Source organism: Mercenaria mercenaria, chromosome 13 (assembly GCF_021730395.1).
Source record: "Mercenaria mercenaria strain notata chromosome 13, MADL_Memer_1, whole genome shotgun sequence".
In the NCBI taxonomy this organism is placed as follows: domain Eukaryota; kingdom Metazoa; phylum Mollusca; class Bivalvia; order Venerida; family Veneridae; genus Mercenaria; species Mercenaria mercenaria.
Genome location: NC_069373.1, coordinates 36,851,335 through 36,868,739, shown reverse-complemented (window position 1 = coordinate 36,868,739; position 17,405 = coordinate 36,851,335). Strand labels below are relative to the sequence as shown.

At 34.2% G+C, this 17,405-nt stretch overlaps 1 protein-coding gene across 1 annotated transcript in view; it reads right to left on the bottom strand.

Annotated features, from left to right (window-relative positions):
• The window catches only part of LOC123530420 (voltage-dependent calcium channel subunit alpha-2/delta-2-like), a 92,325-nt gene that overhangs the window by 44,535 nt on the left and 30,385 nt on the right, over window positions 1-17,405 (bottom strand). The window contains exons 6-15 of the mRNA XM_053520825.1: window positions 14,181-14,312; window positions 12,370-12,427; window positions 11,629-11,679; window positions 10,728-10,827; window positions 10,204-10,278; window positions 9,625-9,714; window positions 8,986-9,108; window positions 8,356-8,437; window positions 8,089-8,138; window positions 6,923-7,015 (exon numbers count right to left, since the gene is read on the bottom strand). Coding sequence (XP_053376800.1) covers window positions 6,923-7,015; window positions 8,089-8,138; window positions 8,356-8,437; window positions 8,986-9,108; window positions 9,625-9,714; window positions 10,204-10,278; window positions 10,728-10,827; window positions 11,629-11,679; window positions 12,370-12,427; window positions 14,181-14,312 — 854 coding nt within the window. The remainder of the gene's footprint in view (window positions 1-6,922; window positions 7,016-8,088; window positions 8,139-8,355; window positions 8,438-8,985; window positions 9,109-9,624; window positions 9,715-10,203; window positions 10,279-10,727; window positions 10,828-11,628; window positions 11,680-12,369; window positions 12,428-14,180; window positions 14,313-17,405) is intronic.

Sequence of the window (17,405 nt, the reverse complement as noted above, 5' to 3'; positions counted from 1 at the left end):
TGACCCAAGATGACCCAATATCGAACTTGTCCAAGATTTTATTGAGAGTAATGTTCTGACCAAGTTTCATTAAGATTGGACCAAAATTGTGACCTCTAGAGTGGTAACAAGATTTTCCTATGATCTGACTTGGTGACCTAGTTTTTGACCTCAGATGACCCAGTATCAAACTCGTCCAAGATTTTATTGAGAGTAACATTCTGACCAAGTTGCATTAAAATTGGGCCAAAATTGTGACCTCTAGTGTTAACAAGCTTTTCCTTTGATTTGACCTGGTGACCTAGTTTTTGACCCCAGATGACCCAATATAGAACTCGTCCAAGATTTTATTGAGGGTAACATTCTGACCAAGTTTCATTAAGACTGGGCCAAAATTGTGACCTCTAGAGTGTTAACAGTCAAATTGTTGACGATGGATGGACAACGGACATAGGGCGATCACAAAACTCACCTTAGAGCACTTCGTGCTCAGGTGAGCTAAAAACAAAACAGGGATTTCAGTAGTTCCTTAAGAAATGCACGTCAGTGGCAATCAGTGACCTTACAATTGGTGCATATTGGCTTTTGTCCGTACATTTAACCTCTTCTTCCTCTGTTTTGATGAAGCAATATCTTAACAAAATGAATCACAGATGACCATTCGTTAATTTTCGATCAAATTTCTTGTCAAATTTCCACAGATGAAGATCAAACAGTCCAAAGTTTGTCTCGAAATACAAACCATGCGGGGACAGTCAGATGCCCTATCAAAACAATCTATCATGTAGGTTACACTAAATTCAACACACTGATAGATATAAAACACTAGGATGTTATATATTTGTGACAACTTCCAGGCAAAATGACTCACTAGACAGTGATATATATTATATACAAGCAGACAGTTTAGTAATTGTTTTACGAGACAAAACCCTTCATCATCCTGTACATGCCTTCATGATTCAAAACTTGCAACAAACATTCTCAAATGTTTCCAATACTAGACCAGTTCTGATTTCATATTAATATGGGTAAGCGCACGACATTATAGTTTTATATTTCCTCTTTTACCGGGTATTTCAATAAGCATCTAAGAGTGTCAAAATTCAAAAAAAGGCACGCTATTTTCAAAATATAGCCTTACCCATTCAGCTCAGCTACATCTGATAAAGCAAATTTACACTTTTTTTAAATTTGTAGAATTTTCTGTAAAAAGGAGTTGACTGAAATTAACAGAAAACTGTAACAGATGCTTATTGTTATGTGTAGGGATTAAGTATAAGTACACATACATATATGAAATCGAAACCTCTTTTTTTATCAATATTTCCCACTCTGTGGACTCCTCTATATCCTCTAAAACATGCATCACAAAAGACGCACTTTCAGAAAAATTAACCCCCTTCCTTTATTCAATGAAATTCTTTATTTCATTAAACACATACTTTTGTTCTATTGTGAATCATTTGTGAAGTATTTGTATCAAGTTTTATTAACAAAAACATAAATAAAAAGAAAATAAAAGGATTGCAGCAGTTGGCATACCTGAAATTCTGAATACACAGTATTAGTAGAAGAAATTGTGATATCATTGCAGCACTATGTGAAAAACATCTCACAAAAATATCAATGGCTTATAATTGTATTTAATAATTATTACCAGTAAAATATTTTCATCAAAATAATTGTAAGTAAGTCACTTATGTTGAACATAATTACCACTTACACAGAAAGACTAAACATATACAATTTTTCAACATCTCTAATTATGTCAACGTACACAATTTACTTCATATTCATATCAACAGCAAACAAATTTTATGCCAAATCTGAGTGACTACTCAACTTCCGTTTACTTTTAAGATACTGTTATATAGCAAATATATGAAGCTATCTATTTATTGATATTTTTGTGATACATTTTATTAAATGTCAATGTATTAATATGTAATAAAAAGTTTAAACAAAGAATAAAATAATGAAAAAATCCCATTCCATTAACGCTTTTTTCATTCCAAAACTGAGTTTACCCAAATGTCATGTTTGATAGAAAATTGCACTCGGTCCTCAAACTTAAGGTTGTATGACGCCAGGGCCTCTACCTGCGCTCCCATGTACTCCTGTATATTGCACAAGATAAACTCATTATTCAAACATTTTCATACATATTCATAAAAGATATATGTACAATGGATATATGACACCTGAAAAAGATGAAGTCTTTATAACTGTTAGTATAGACAAAAAAAACTTATATCACAAATGAAACAAAACAAAAAAGTTTTAAACATAAATGAAATCTAAATGAAATCATAGCTTACTCAACTAAAGGGTTAACGACAAAACATGATCTTAATGCAACAATAAAATTACAATAACAAGCAGGTAGTTAACAGATTTTTGAAGGTCCCGACATGAAACTTTAACCACTGGCAAAAAAGAGTGCAACCCTGCAACCCATACACCACTATAAAATTTTTAAAGCCGCCTGGCTTTCAAGTTCATATTCAAACTATAACCAGTGTAATATCTTAAAGACATGCACTCAAGAGAACCATTCATTTCCAACAATTTGAATCATTTTTACAAAGAGGCCTCCTAGACTGGAAACTTGCAATGGGACGTAGCATGCCTTGCCTTTTTGTAGGTGACAAGAACAAGTCTAACATAGTATTCTGAAGGTTTTAATATAATGCAAATTCTTAGGAGACTTTCTTCCTTGTCAAATGCAAAATGCAAATGGAACTGTTTTTCTTTAACCCTTATCATGCTGGACACGAATGATTCTGCCTTTGCGACAAGTGTAGATTATGATCTGCACTGTTCACCAGTCAGTCAGTATATTTTTGGTAAGCACCCTTTTTAACTTTTAATAGTTAATGGTACTGTCCAAATTGAAAGATGGACAAGTTCATTACAGAAATTTAGCAGGATAAAGGTTAAATGTCTTATGCAATTACATGGAGACTCTTCCTCAATTATCAATTACAAATTCATGGAATTAAAGTGTAAGTCATAAAAGACCCACAAGGAATTCTAAGGATTTTATCTCAGAATGATATCAAATTTACACTTAAAACTATTCAAATTTAATGTGAAAAGTAAATTATATTGTCTAATTATATTCATACCTATTGAAACAAAGATAAATTGAAAAATTTGTGGTACAGGTTACTAGAAACTAAATAAAAAGAAAAAAATCATAAAATAAGGTAAGGTTACATTGCATTAAGCCTGGGGCCATACCGAGTTTCATACAGCATTGGTTGGAATGTCGGTCAGGTGTTACATGCATATTGTTATATTTTAGGGATTCTGCAATCGGTATTATAAAAGCAACTATATCACTGTGCTTCTCATTTTATACACGAAAAATAACCATTTAAACCAAACTGGATTGCCAAAATTACACTTTAACTTAGCAGTAAAATGTGTTCTTTTTTATTAACAGCGTGGTCCCAATTTCAGCACCATCTTTTCTCTCATTTCTTCAAATGCATGTAATTGCTATAGGAAGATTTGTTTTGAAAAGCACAGTATATGGCAAACTAATCATGAAATAGCACACTAGCAAACTGAACAGAACCGAAAGGAAACATACCACACTGGGCTGTAAAAACTTCATGCTTTCTACTGACAAAACAAAACATACAAGCTTAGGCAAAAACTTAACAAATTCAGGAAATACAAAAAATAATAACAAATAAATAAAATAAAGAAAATTTAAGCAAAACAAAAATCAAATTATCAACTGGGTCACCTTTTCAAGCTTAAACATTACTTGATGTCATATATTAAATTAAGGAGAAACTTTTTTTCCAATCATCAAGTTAGCAAATATTTCAACATGAAAACTATAAATACTCTTACAGTTACTGAAAACTCATCCAATGATCAAAAACTCAGTATTTTATCAAGAACAATAAGTCTTTTTTTCTATGAAGTATCTTAAAAGTCTCCAAACCAAATGCAAATAGATCAAGTTCCATTAATTGCTGAATGTCTACAAGTTTTACTTTAAATTTACTTCCTCAGAAAATGGTAAACTGTCTCTGAAATATCAATGTTAGTTTGAAAAGGACCCTGATCATATAAATGTTATAAAATGTCATAAAACAGCATTCATCTATCTGAAAAAGAAATGATGTCATTAATAGTAAAACTGCTCAAATAATATACCTGAAAAGGGAAGAAACTCTATTTACCTAAAATAATTTCTCTAAAAGTACCATAACTTTACTTATGGAACATGCATTTGGACATCTTACTTTAATAGTTATGATAAGTTTTGTAACCGACTTGTTTACATTAACATGAAAGAATGTGTCCATTTCAAAAACACAGAGAAGTTGAATTATAATAGCAAAATCATTGAAAAATGAAAATCAATTAACAAATGAAAATCACTGTCCAAAATGGTCACCACTCACTCTTCACAAACAAAAATATTCAGAAGTGTAAGTTTCACATAAGAAAATCAATTTAAAAGCAAATTTTAAGTGAATAGTTTAAATTATGACAAAATAAATATGAGCAAAGTTAAAAAGAGGACCAAGGCAGATGTGGAGGCAGGGTGGGGAAATAACTGTGATCTACATACATATAACTTAAACCAGTTATCTATCAAATAATTAAGATCATAAAATACTGACTTTTTAATTCAACTTTCCACCATTCTAAGAAAAATCCATTTGAATAATTTCAAACAACATACAAAAAAGGAATTTTGATGCAGTAATAATATGACTGAGGAAAAAAAGCATAAAAACTTTGCAATTTCGGCACAGAATTCCTGTGAGATTTCAATCCCTGTATAAGGTTTCCAGTTCTAATGTCCAAAAAGTTTTATGCTCTAAATATATCATAAAACAAGAGGACCATGAAGGCCCTGTATTGCTCACCTGACCTACTGGCCTAAAGATCATCAAGATTAACATTCTGACCAAGTTTCATTAAGATATGGTCATAAATGTGGTCTCTAAAGTGTTAACTAGCTTTTCCTTCGATTTGACCCTGTGACCTAGTTTTTGACCCCACATGACCCAAATTCTAACTTGCCCTAAAGATCATCAACATTAACATTCTGATTAAGTTTCATGAAGATACAGTCATAAATGTGGCCTCTAGAGTGTTAACAAGCTTTTCCTCTGATTTGACCTAGTGACCTAGTTTTTGACCCCACCTGACCCAGATCTGAACTTGACCTATAGATCATCAAGATCAACATTCTGACCAAGTTTCATTTAGGTATGGTCATAAATGTGGCCTCTACAGTGTTAACTAGCTTTTCCTTTGATTTGACCTGGTGACCTAGGTTCTGATCCTACATGGTCCAGATTCAAACTGGACCTTGAGACTATCAAGAATAACATTCTGACCAAGATTTATGAAGATACAGTCATAAATGTGGCCTCTACAGTTTTAACAAGCTTTTCCTTTGATTTTACCCAGTGACCTTGTTTTTGACCCCAGATGACCCAATATCTAACTCGTCCAAGATTTGATTGAGGGTAACATTCTGACCAAGTTTCATTAAATTTTGCCAAAATTGTGACCTCTGGAATGTTAACAAGCTTTTCCTTCGATTTGACCTGGTGACCTAGTTTTTGACCCCAGATGACCCAATAATGAAATCATCCAAGATTTTATTGAAGGTAACATTCTGACCAAGTTTCTTTAAGATTGGGCCAAAATTGTGACCTCTAGAGTGTTAACAAGCTTTTCCTTTGATTTGACCTGATGACCTAGTTTTTGATCCCAGATGACCAAATATCAAACAAAAAATTTTATTGAGGGTAACGTTCTGACCAAGTTTCATAAAGATTGGGCCAAAATTGTGACCTCTAGAGTGTTAACAAGCTTTTCCTTTGATTTGACCTAGTGACCTAGTTTTTCAACCCAGATGACCCAATATCGAACTCGTCCAAGATTTTATCAAGGGTAATATTCTGACCAAGTTTCATTAAGATTGGGCCAAAATTGTGACCTCTAGAGTGTTAACAGTCAAATTGTTGACGACGGATGACAGACACAGGGCGATCACAAAAGCTCACCTTTAAGCACAAGACTTTAGTGAGCTAACAAGAGCTGTCAGTGGACAGCGTGCTCAACTATTCTCAGTGCTTGATAGTATAATATAAGCTATGAGTAAAACTTTAACATTACAATAAGCATATTTTAAGTCAAAAAGGGGCCATAATTCAGTCAAAATGCTTGATAAGAGTTGCCTCCTCCTTTTCACAGACTGGGGTCATGATGGTAAACAAGTATGCAAAATATCAAAGCAATATCTCAATGGACTTTGAAAATATTTGGGGTGGTACACAAACTTTAACATTACAATAAGTATATTCTAAGTCGAAAAGGGGCCATAATTCAGTCAAAATGCTTGATAGAGTTGCCTCCTCCTTTTTACAGACTGGGGTCAAGATGGTAAACAAGTATGCAAAATATCAAAGCAATATCTCAATGGACTTTGAAAATATTTGGGGTGGTACGCAAACTTTAACATTACAATAAGCATATTCTAAGTCGAAAAGGGGCCATAATTCAGTCAAAATGCTTGATAGAGTTGCCTCCTCCTTTTTACAGACTGGGGTCATGATGGTAAACAAGAAAGCAAAATATCAAAGCAATATCTCAATGGACTTTGAAAATATTTGGGGTGGTATGCAAACTTTAACATCTGTGTGACGCTCAAGCCAACGCCGCGGCGAGTAGGATAGCTCCCCTATTCTTCGAATAGTCGAGCTAAAAATGAAACAGAAATTAAAAGATTCTACTACTTTCAATATCATGAATTATTCCATCAAAATTGTTTTAAATGTCTTCCTTTCAATATACTGATCTTCAAGTTTGTAGGATTTTGATACACACGTCAGTATTTTATGATCGAGAAGTTTAAAACAACTATAATAATGATGAAAGAGTCTGTATTTTGTACCGCATCTTGATAAATGCCCTGGTAAATACTGGTCCATAATTCATGCTTTGAACGATTTAACGCTAATGGTCGAGATATCACATCAACATATTCCTAGAAATAATGTGGTTACAAATTACAGTAAAAGACATTACCTAGTATATAATGAAACGTACAGATTAATCACAATGGGACATTTGCAATATATATACTATGCAAAAGTATCTTTAGTGTAAGCATAAATTTCTTTATTTAAAATGAAATTTATATGACTTGTAATATCAAACTTTTATCATTCCCAAATGAGATGTAGTAATTATGGTAAATTCATGTTTGCAGTTTACTTACAGTTTCTAGAAGGCTGAAACTTAGCTCCCCTTCATATTTTCCCATATATCTTTTTTAACTTTTCCCATATTAATTTCCTTCTTTGAAATTCAAATACAAGTCCCATAATACCCTTGTAACCTACAAGTTGCTGAAGTTTAATCTTGTCATTCTTCAAATTCAATTCACTCCTATACTAGACTGACTCTACTCCCACTCAGCTCATAATGTCCCAAATTGTAAAACGGAGGTTTTACTTTTTTTTTACCAAGATTGAAAAATCTGATTTTCACCATGATAAATCAACTGCCAAGCATTTTTTGTACTGATTAATCGGCATGAAAATTTTGACAGATTCCCAACACTAATAACTCCTGATCTTTTCTTTGTCCAGGACCCTTAACCCCTCACAACAAGTAAAGATGCTTAAATTATTCTCATGGTGGTTTTCCCTCCTGTATGTGATACATGATGATATGTGTTTCCCCTTTAGCAGTCTCATAGTAAATCACTGCTATTAAGTAGATGGTCAATGCTTCTTGAATTAATCAGTATCCCCTTATCCAGTACACTGTAACAAGTTCTAGCATTCAGCTCAATCATTCTAAACACCCCATTTACATCTAAGGGGGTCCGGTGACTCTTTCAATACCTTAGCTGATACCATATTAACATTAAACAAACTAATAATTCTTACTTGAAAATTTAATCTGCCTTTTTGGAAAAAAATTACTGACCTTTAAAATAATGTGTTTTTTTTAGTTGGAAACATTACTACATCTATTTAAACTGAACATATATTTGCATAACTTTTTACAGTGTAGAGTCTTTTTAAAGACAAAATAATAACTGTTACACACCTGAACTTTAGATCTGACTGCCCCCATTGCAGGAATCTGTGAGAAATATCCTGAAAGAAATGTATGTACATACTTCAACATTAACATTTAACACGATCTATTTTATAGTAATGTGGGAAAAAATGACTGACTAGCCCCCACTATCTATAAAATCCTAGTAGTAAAATCATCTGTCCAATTTCTTTTTCATATGTAAAATATAAATAGACACGTTAATATTTCAACCTATTTGAACATTTTGATCTGGTATATGAATAGACACGGTACCTTTGTTGGCACAAGCCATCCAACGTATAGCCGATACTGGATTTGCTGTCGGTCCAACTGCGTATGTAAACACACGGTACATCTGAAATCAAAACAACATCTCTCATATTCTATGAAAATCATTTCAAAGGCATTAAGGGCTTGAAGGATATCTACTTACTGTGTATGAGCAAGCATCAGACTCCATATTGAAGATCTCGAAATATCTTACAGATCTTGTAATTATGTTGATAATATTTAGCTTGTAAACTGGGGTTTTAAGCTAAACCAATACAATTTAAACTGTATGGAGATATTCAAGCTAATAATGGTGAAGGAAGACACCAGGTGTCTCTCTTAGCATCATTTTAATCACGATAGGACATTAGGTAAAACCAATGAACTTATGAACGCAAACAAGAAGGCTTAGTCACATGAAGACCTTACTTAGCAGAGCTCGAATCCAGAGGGAATAGCAAGTGATATGATGACAGATTCCTTAACCACTCAGTCACAGTGGCCTAAATAGTATTACACTATACTGATTTACCAGTCTAAGGTTTTTTTCATTTTATGTATAATGCCATCTATGTTCCCGAAGTCTACATTTTTACCATTTTTAAATTCTAAAACATTCTGTCTTGAACTTACCTGGCTGTCTTTAGGGTTGTATTTTTTGAAAACATCCTCAGCTAAGTCTGTTCCACCATCTGTCAGCACCATGATCATTCTGTTACAATCTGCTCCTCTTCTACCATTTGTCTCATTCTTTAACTAATAATGGTTTACAAAATATCATTACCAACAATGTTTGCTTTACCTGCGAAATGCATTTGTTTTTTTTGTTGGACTGAATGTCAAAATGGAAGCCAAGATCCTGGAGTAACATTCCAACTTCAACTGTGCTAAAAACGCTCCTGTGCGTGTTACTTCATGCACAAGATTTCACATGGGTAGAACTAATCAATTATTTCAGCAAACCAGCTGCGTAGACATCTCACATAAAAAATTCAGTAGTTTTACAGATCAAATTAAGCAGTATTTACTCGCTGACTTCAACAACCTTTAAAATGTAATTGTTGAATTTTGTCCATAATTTTAAAGCTATTATTCAGTTTTGGTCAGTAACATAAATGGAAAGTTGTTTTACTAAGAAATCCATATACAGGTTGTTCATCTTACACTCAATATTTCATTTAAACATTATCAGCACATTTTAATCTATGAATGAAATTCAGAATGTATTGCAACAACAATTACACACACTTGAATATTGTAGAAATAGCTTACCTTGATAAATTGTTCAAATGCAAATGTCAGTCCAGCATTATAGTTTGCCATTCCCTCAGCTTGGATCGTATCTACCTCTTCAATCAGTTTCTGTAAAATCAAAATGGTTAATTTTGGAATTATCAAGGTTTTTTAAGAAACCAATCTGGAACAGTTTGTTTTTTGCTTTTACATTAAATTTGCCTTTATACTTACAGAAATTTTAATAGACACTCTTCTATATATATTTTCAAGCTAATCAGTTTCAATCCATCTTTTATCCCCTTCTTTTTTTTATTTCAAGCACTGAATGTAGTGATGGTGAAGTGGTTGTCACTCAACCAAAAGGTTGTGGGTTCAAGACCTACAGGGGCCACAGACATTCCTTCTCGTATGACACAAGTACCAAGTTTTCAGCAAGTGGAGTCAAAAGTGATTCAAGTAAGAGTCTTGATGAAAACGAAAAAAAATATGCTTAGTTGTTAGCATATGTATACCTATGGTTTCTTTTATGTGTAACTATTTAATACCCGAGGTATGAATGTGCTCTCTATTTATTATTTTACCTTGATTTTTTTCCTAAACAATCAAAATGTATACCTTTTTATTTCTGTAATTTGCTTGTACAAAAGAGCCATTGAAACACTTGGAGACATTGTGAGCTTCTTTACTAAACTGTAATACAAATGACAATTTTACATATATGAAACAAGGGGTTTCCATCTGATGCCTATGCCAGAGGTATAGCAATAGTGTACCTGACCTTCCACTGCAAACTAAAAATATACATAAATTGTATCTAGTATAAGTAACAATATAATCATTTTGGTTAATATATAAAGGATACTATATTAGTGGTTTTTCATGCAGAATGTATTTAACTAGGTTAATAAAATAATAAAATGTGAGGCTCTGCAGAGCATTTTATCATTCATATTCAATCACTTCTATAAAATCAATGTGTAAAGACACAAATATTCTTTTACCGCATGTCAGCTTTACCTGCTGAGACATCATAATTTCTTCTTTCTCCACCTACGACAGTCCTTGTTGAGAATATTTAATACATTGTTCAAATACTAGTTGAAATAACTATCAGTAGCAATAATTACTTAAATACTTACATGAGCTATGTTAACAAAGTCGTTCTCTCCAAGTGTATCTAACAGAGACTTCACAGCAACTTTGATCAGTTCAAGAGCTTGACCATATACACTACCACTCCTGTAATCGAAAATATTCTTATTTTTTCAGTTTCTATTCATAGTTTCAATTCAAGAGCTTGACCATATACACTACCACTCCTGTAATAGAAAATATTCTTATTTATTTTCAGTTTCTATTCATATTTTCAGTTCAATAGCTTAACCATATTCACTACCACTCCTGTAGTAGAAAATATTCTTATTTTTTTTCAGTTTCTATTCATATTTTCAGATCAAGAGCTTGACCATATACATTACCTGCAATAGGAAATTTTCGATTCATGAGCACGACTCCAGGTCAAATAATCTTTTAAATAGATCTGACAACTTTGCATGCTGAATAACAATCCTATGATGTTGGATAACTCCAGGTCAAATACTTCTTTGAGATATGTATGACAGAAATTCAGACAGATGGAGAGACATATGTATGGACATGGGTAAATCAAAAAGTCCCCCGCAAACTATTTGGTGGCATAAAAACCCAGCTAGATAATTTCCTCAGAATTAAGAATACAACAGCCAAATCAGGATTTTATATCCACTACTGTGAGTCCAAGGTACTTCATACTGTAATATAATCTTTCCCACTTCCATTTCCCCAGTTCAAAAATCCTTTCTTAAGGAATAAAATACACTTCCTGTCCTACACTCTTAAGGACCCCATTTCCCAAAATCAGGTTGACAGCCCAATGCAATTCCCCATCCTGCCCATAAGACCACCCCAGCCCAATTCCTGATGAAGGGTTTAACAGCCCACAGCATATTTTAAAAGCTATATTTGTACAAATTGCTACTCAATATAATGTAGTGTACTTACGTATCTATCAATATGAGCATGTCTTTTGGTGAACTGGATCCTTGGGTATACCTGTAATGAAATTCAGTTTCTACAAATAAAGAATAAAATATGTTGTCACTATCAATCCTATGATTTTAATACTAAGACAATAACATGCCCAACTAATGTATAGAATGAATTTATGCGATATTTTGTTTTTTACATGTTTCTGCAATTAGATTGTCGCCTTTCATGAATTAACAATCCGAAATATTAACCTAGAAAATGCTTTTGAGAGAAAGCATTTGTCTAACTATATGGCTTCATATCAATGCAAGAGTAAATGGAGATGTGTTCTGTATGCATACATTTGTGCCATGTAATTTGAAAATCCTTTAACGGATAAATGTCTCTTCCAAAACTTTGGAGAGAAAGTACTGCTTAAGTACTTAAATCTGTTTAAACCTTACATGACAGCTACAATGTAAATACCTAGTGCAGAGAATGTAATTACATTTATCGTTAACAAAACAAGTTTCTGTTTGAGAAAACCGATACCTATAAAACTGCAGTGCTAGTAGTATTAATGCAAAGTTGTAAAAACAATCATTCTTACAAAGTACATGTACCTAGTTCTAAACTAATAACAGTTGTGTAGACAATTATCTACACATGTATCTTTCTGGAAATAGTAATTTTATCAACAAATATCCGCAACTAAATTTGTATCTGAATTACATTCTCTGCATGATCCAACACAAAATCAATCACAACACTTACCACGGTCGTCTACGAACATCATACAAGTCGACTTCATCTCCGGTATCCCACCTACTGGCTGTGAAATTAAGAAAATACATCATTAACCTAGGAAACTATTTAAGGAAAAAGTGAAGACTTGAGAGACATTGAACTTTAAATTATCCACCAAATCTGTAACAGGGATTTTTGTGAACTGTAGCTTTATTTAGCAAGATCCAGGTATAACTATACGAGGGTTGTCCCAGAAAATCGCGAACTGTTTTTATTATTTCGAAAATAAGCAACGCATCAAGTAATTATTTTAACTTATGGTATTTCAATGTATACTCGACAGAACTATAGAGTTTAAAATTAAATACCTCTCATGTTATTTGAGTATTCTTTAAATAATGGACGGCAGTCAGTGCTAGTCGGTGCACGCTCATTTTTCCTCCTACAAAAAGAAGCGGCTTCCATTTAAACTCATGTAACTTACACGATATACATCTCATAGGATTAAAATTTATATCGTCGTTAATGTCAACGTGTGGCATATAATTATGCTGCTTTTCAAGTCTTTGACATCAATTGCTTTAAAATGGTGATGTAATTTTGAAAGTAAAGGTCGCACGCACTTTCAGAAATTGCGACGTCAGATAAGTTCACGGCGCAGGAAGTATTAATAAAATATTGTGTAGGTCGCGGTATGACTCCTTCACAAACAAAACGGAAAGTGGAAAATTCTGGAAGTTAGGCAAATGTAAGCAGGACATTTGTCTTTGTGAGGCACAAACGTTTTAAGGAAGGTTGGGCGATTGATTCAAAGAGAGGGCGACAAAATACTTTTAATACTTTCTGCGCCGCAAACTTATCTGATATCATCATTTCTGAAAGTGTGTGCAGCCGTTACTTTCAAAATTACATCACTATTTTAACGTAAGTGATGTCAAAGACTTGAAATGCTAAATAATTACGTGCCACACATTGCCATTAACGACGATATAAATTTTAATCGTGTGAGATGTATATCGGGAAAGTTACATGAATTTAAAAGGAAGCCGCTTCTTTTTGTAGGAGGAAAACTAAATGTGCACCGACTAGCACTGACTGAAGTCCATTATTTAAAAAGTACTCAATAATATGACAGATATTTAATTTTGAACTGTAAGGTCCTGTCGAGTATACATTTGAACAACACCAGTTGAAATAATTATTTGATGCGTCGCTTATTTTCGAAATAATAAAAAAAGTTCGCGATTTTCTGGGACAACCCTCGTACATTACTCTAAAGGTTTCTGAGATTGATAGTAGGATCTTTTTGAGTTTTCAAAATATCTTTAATAGCATCAACCTTATTACCCAATTTTACTTTTGTAAAATTCTAGCAAATCACAATTTTGAAAAAAAATTTTTTATAAAATTTCTACAAAATTTTGCACAGCAATGTTGCTTTAATGCTTGCTAAGATATTGTGAAATCCTAACTTTGTACTTGGTTGAAGCGTGACGTCATACAGTGCGACCTGTGTAAAGCTAACAACACTGGGCAGACAAGAACCTGGTTGTTCTTGAGAGACTGTTACAATGGAGAGAATAATTTCCTACGAATCTTGAATGTCGGATCTTCATGCATCCTTAACAGAAGTTATACTGTAGTTTGTCAGTATTTAGCAATGGTATTATAACAAAGGTAATTGTATACATTATAAATATCAACAAAGATTGGACTGTATCTGAACAGACTGTTTATACAAGCATTTCCAAGCTCTATATACAAATGTTTGTATATAAAGGTTTTTTTTTTGGTTGGGTTTAACGTCGCACCGACACATATAAAGGTTTTAACTCTACCTGGAAGTGTTCTCATGAATCCACTCTGACTGCCAAAGTATTGCCACAGTATCTCAGGATCCTTGTTATAATTCTCTATAAAAACCTTGTCCAGAGCTGCTGACCACTCTAAACCATTCAAAATCTCAATATCTGAAAATTGCAATGCTTATATTTAAGCACTTTCTTACAAACAATAGGGTTTATCCTCTACTTATTTTAGAAAAAAATAAAATGTCTCATAACTGGGTTCATAGTAAACTCCATACTGTTAGAATTCAAGGTATACCTGAATCCTATACTGAAAATATACCACAGAACTACTTCCGACAAAATTTATAGCAATGCAAAACAAGAGATCACAGAGTGATCTTGGCGCCCACCAATGTGCCATTTTTGAGTGTTCCAAATTTCAAGACTTATTGACTAGCTCAAGGTCAAATTTCATTTCCGTACACAACACTGTGCATGTGGTCCAAATTCGAAAGCTGTAGCTTGAGAAATGTGAAAGTAGGTCACTAGATCAATTTCAAGGACAAAGTTCTTTGTACACAAAACTATGCATGTGCATCAAGTTTGAAGGCTGTAGTTTGAGAAATCTGAAAGTAGGTCATTAGGTCAATCTTAAGGTCAAAGTTTATTTCGGTACACAAAACTATGCAAGTGGTCCAAATTTGAAGGCTGTAGCTTGAGAAATGTGAAAGTAGGTCACTAGGTCAAAATCAAGGTCAAATTTCACTTCACAACACAAATCTATGCATGTGGTCCAAATTTGAAGCCTGTATCTTCAAAAATGTGAAAGTAGGTCACTAGGTCAATGTCAAGGTCAAAGTTTGTTTTGGTACACAATCCTATGCATTAGGTCTAAATTTGAAGCCTGTAGCTACAGAAATGTGAAAGTAGGTCACTAGGTCAATCTTAAGGTCAAAGTTCATTTCAGTACACAAAACTATGCAAGTGGTCCAAATTTGAAGGCTGTAGCTTGAGAAATGTGAAAGTAGGTCACTAGGTCAAAATCAAGGTCAAATTTTATTTCGGAATACAGAACTATGCATGTGGTCCAAATTTGAAGCCTGTACCTTCAAAAATGTGAAAGTAGGTCACTAGGTCAATGTAAAGGTCAAAGTTTGTTTCGGTACACAAAACCATGCATGTGGTCCAAATTTGAAGGCTGTAGCTTGAGAAATGTGAAAGTAGGTCACTAGGTCAAAATCAAGGTCAAATTGTATTTCGGAATACAGAACTATGCATGTGGTCCAAATTTGAAGCCTGTACCTTCAAAAATGTGAAAGTAGGTCACTAGGTCAATGTAAAGGTCAAAGTTTGTTTCGGTACATAAAACCATGCATGTGGTCCAAATTTGAAGGCTGTAGCTTGAGAAATGTTAAAGTAGGTCACTGGGTCAAAATCAAGGTCAAATTTCATTTCGGAACACGAAACTATGCATGTGGTCCAAATCTGAAGCCTGTACCTTCAAAAATGTGAAAGTAGGTCACTAGGTCAATGTCAAGGTCAAAGTTTTTTTCAGTGCACAAAACTATGCATGTGGTCCAAATTTAAAGGTTGTAGCTACAGAAATGTGAAAATAGGTCACTAGGTCAAAATCAAGGTCAGCTCATGTCAAGGTTCATCTTGCCACTCAAAACCATACATGTGGTCCAAATTTGAATGTTGTAGGTTATTGACAAGAAGTTTTTAAAAGCTTTTCCCTATATATGTCTATATGAACCATGTGACCACCAGGGCGGGGCCATATTTGACCCTAGGGGGATAATTTTAACAAACTTGGTAGAGAACCACTAGATGGTGCTACATTACAAATATCAAAGCCCTAGGCTTTGTGGTTTTGGCAAGAAGATTTTCAAAGTTTTTCCCTATATAAGTCTATGTAAACCATGTGACCCCCGGGGCGGGGCCATATTTGATCCTAGGGGGATAATTTGAACAAACTTAGTAGAAGACCACTAGATGATGTCACATACAAAATATTAAAGCCCTAGGCCCTGTGGTTTTGGACAAGAGGTTTTTCAAAGTTTTTCCCTATACAAGTCTATATAAACCATGTGACCCCCGGGGCAGGGCCATATTAGACCCCAGGGAAAAAATTTGAATCTTCTTGGTAGAGGACCACTAGATGATGCTTCATACCAAATATCAAAGCCCTAGGCTCTGTGGTTTTGGACAAGAAGATTTTTAAAGTTTTTCCCTATATAAATCTATGTAAATTATAGAAATAAACAAAGGGCCATAACTTACTAAAAAATTGTTGAACCAGTCTGATTTTCAGGGGGACACAACTAGGGTACCAATACATCATTCTGACAAAGTTTGGTCAAAATCCCCCTGGTAGTTTCTGAGGAGATGCGATAACGAGAAATTGTTAACGGAAGGACGGACGGACGGAAGGACGCCGGACCACGGACGCAGAGTGATTTGAATAGCCCACCATCATCAGATGGTGGGCTAAAAAACAAGAGCTGTCTCCATAGGATGACACATGCCCCCGATGCCACTTTGAATGAATAGTTATGGCCGATGTTAGAGTTTAGGACCTTTGACCTACGGACCTGGGTCTTGCGCGCGACACGTCGTCTTACTGTGCCACACATTCATGCGTAGTTATTTTAAAATCCATGCATGAATGACAAAGATATGGACCGGACACGCCCATCAATGCACTATCATGAAATATGACCTTTAACGTCTAAATGTGACCTTGACCTTTGAGCTACGGACATGGGTCTTGCGCGCGACACGTCGTCTAACTGTGGTACACATTCATGCCAAGTTATTTGAAAATCCATGCATGAATGACAAAAATATGGACCGGACACGCCCAACTATCCTGAAAAATGACCTTTAATGTCTAAGTGTGACCTTGACCTTTGAGCTACGGACCTGGGTCTTGCGCGCGACACGTTGTCTTACTGTGGTACAGATTCATGCCAAGTTATTTGAAAATCCATTCATGGATGACAAAGATATGGACCGGACACGCCCAACTATCATGAACAAGAGTGCAAGAATGTCACAATATACGCCCGTCACAGCAAATTTCTTTACTCTAGCACCTGTATTTGCAAATGGAATTTTAACTTTGTGGTTGTTTAGTAATAACTAAGTGTTTTGTTTTTCTAAGTCCACAAAAAAACTCCTTACCAGGTAGAGATACCTTAAAATACACCTAAAATTGGAAAGTAACATCTATGTTGTACCACAGAAAAGTGGTATTGGTTTTTCCCTACG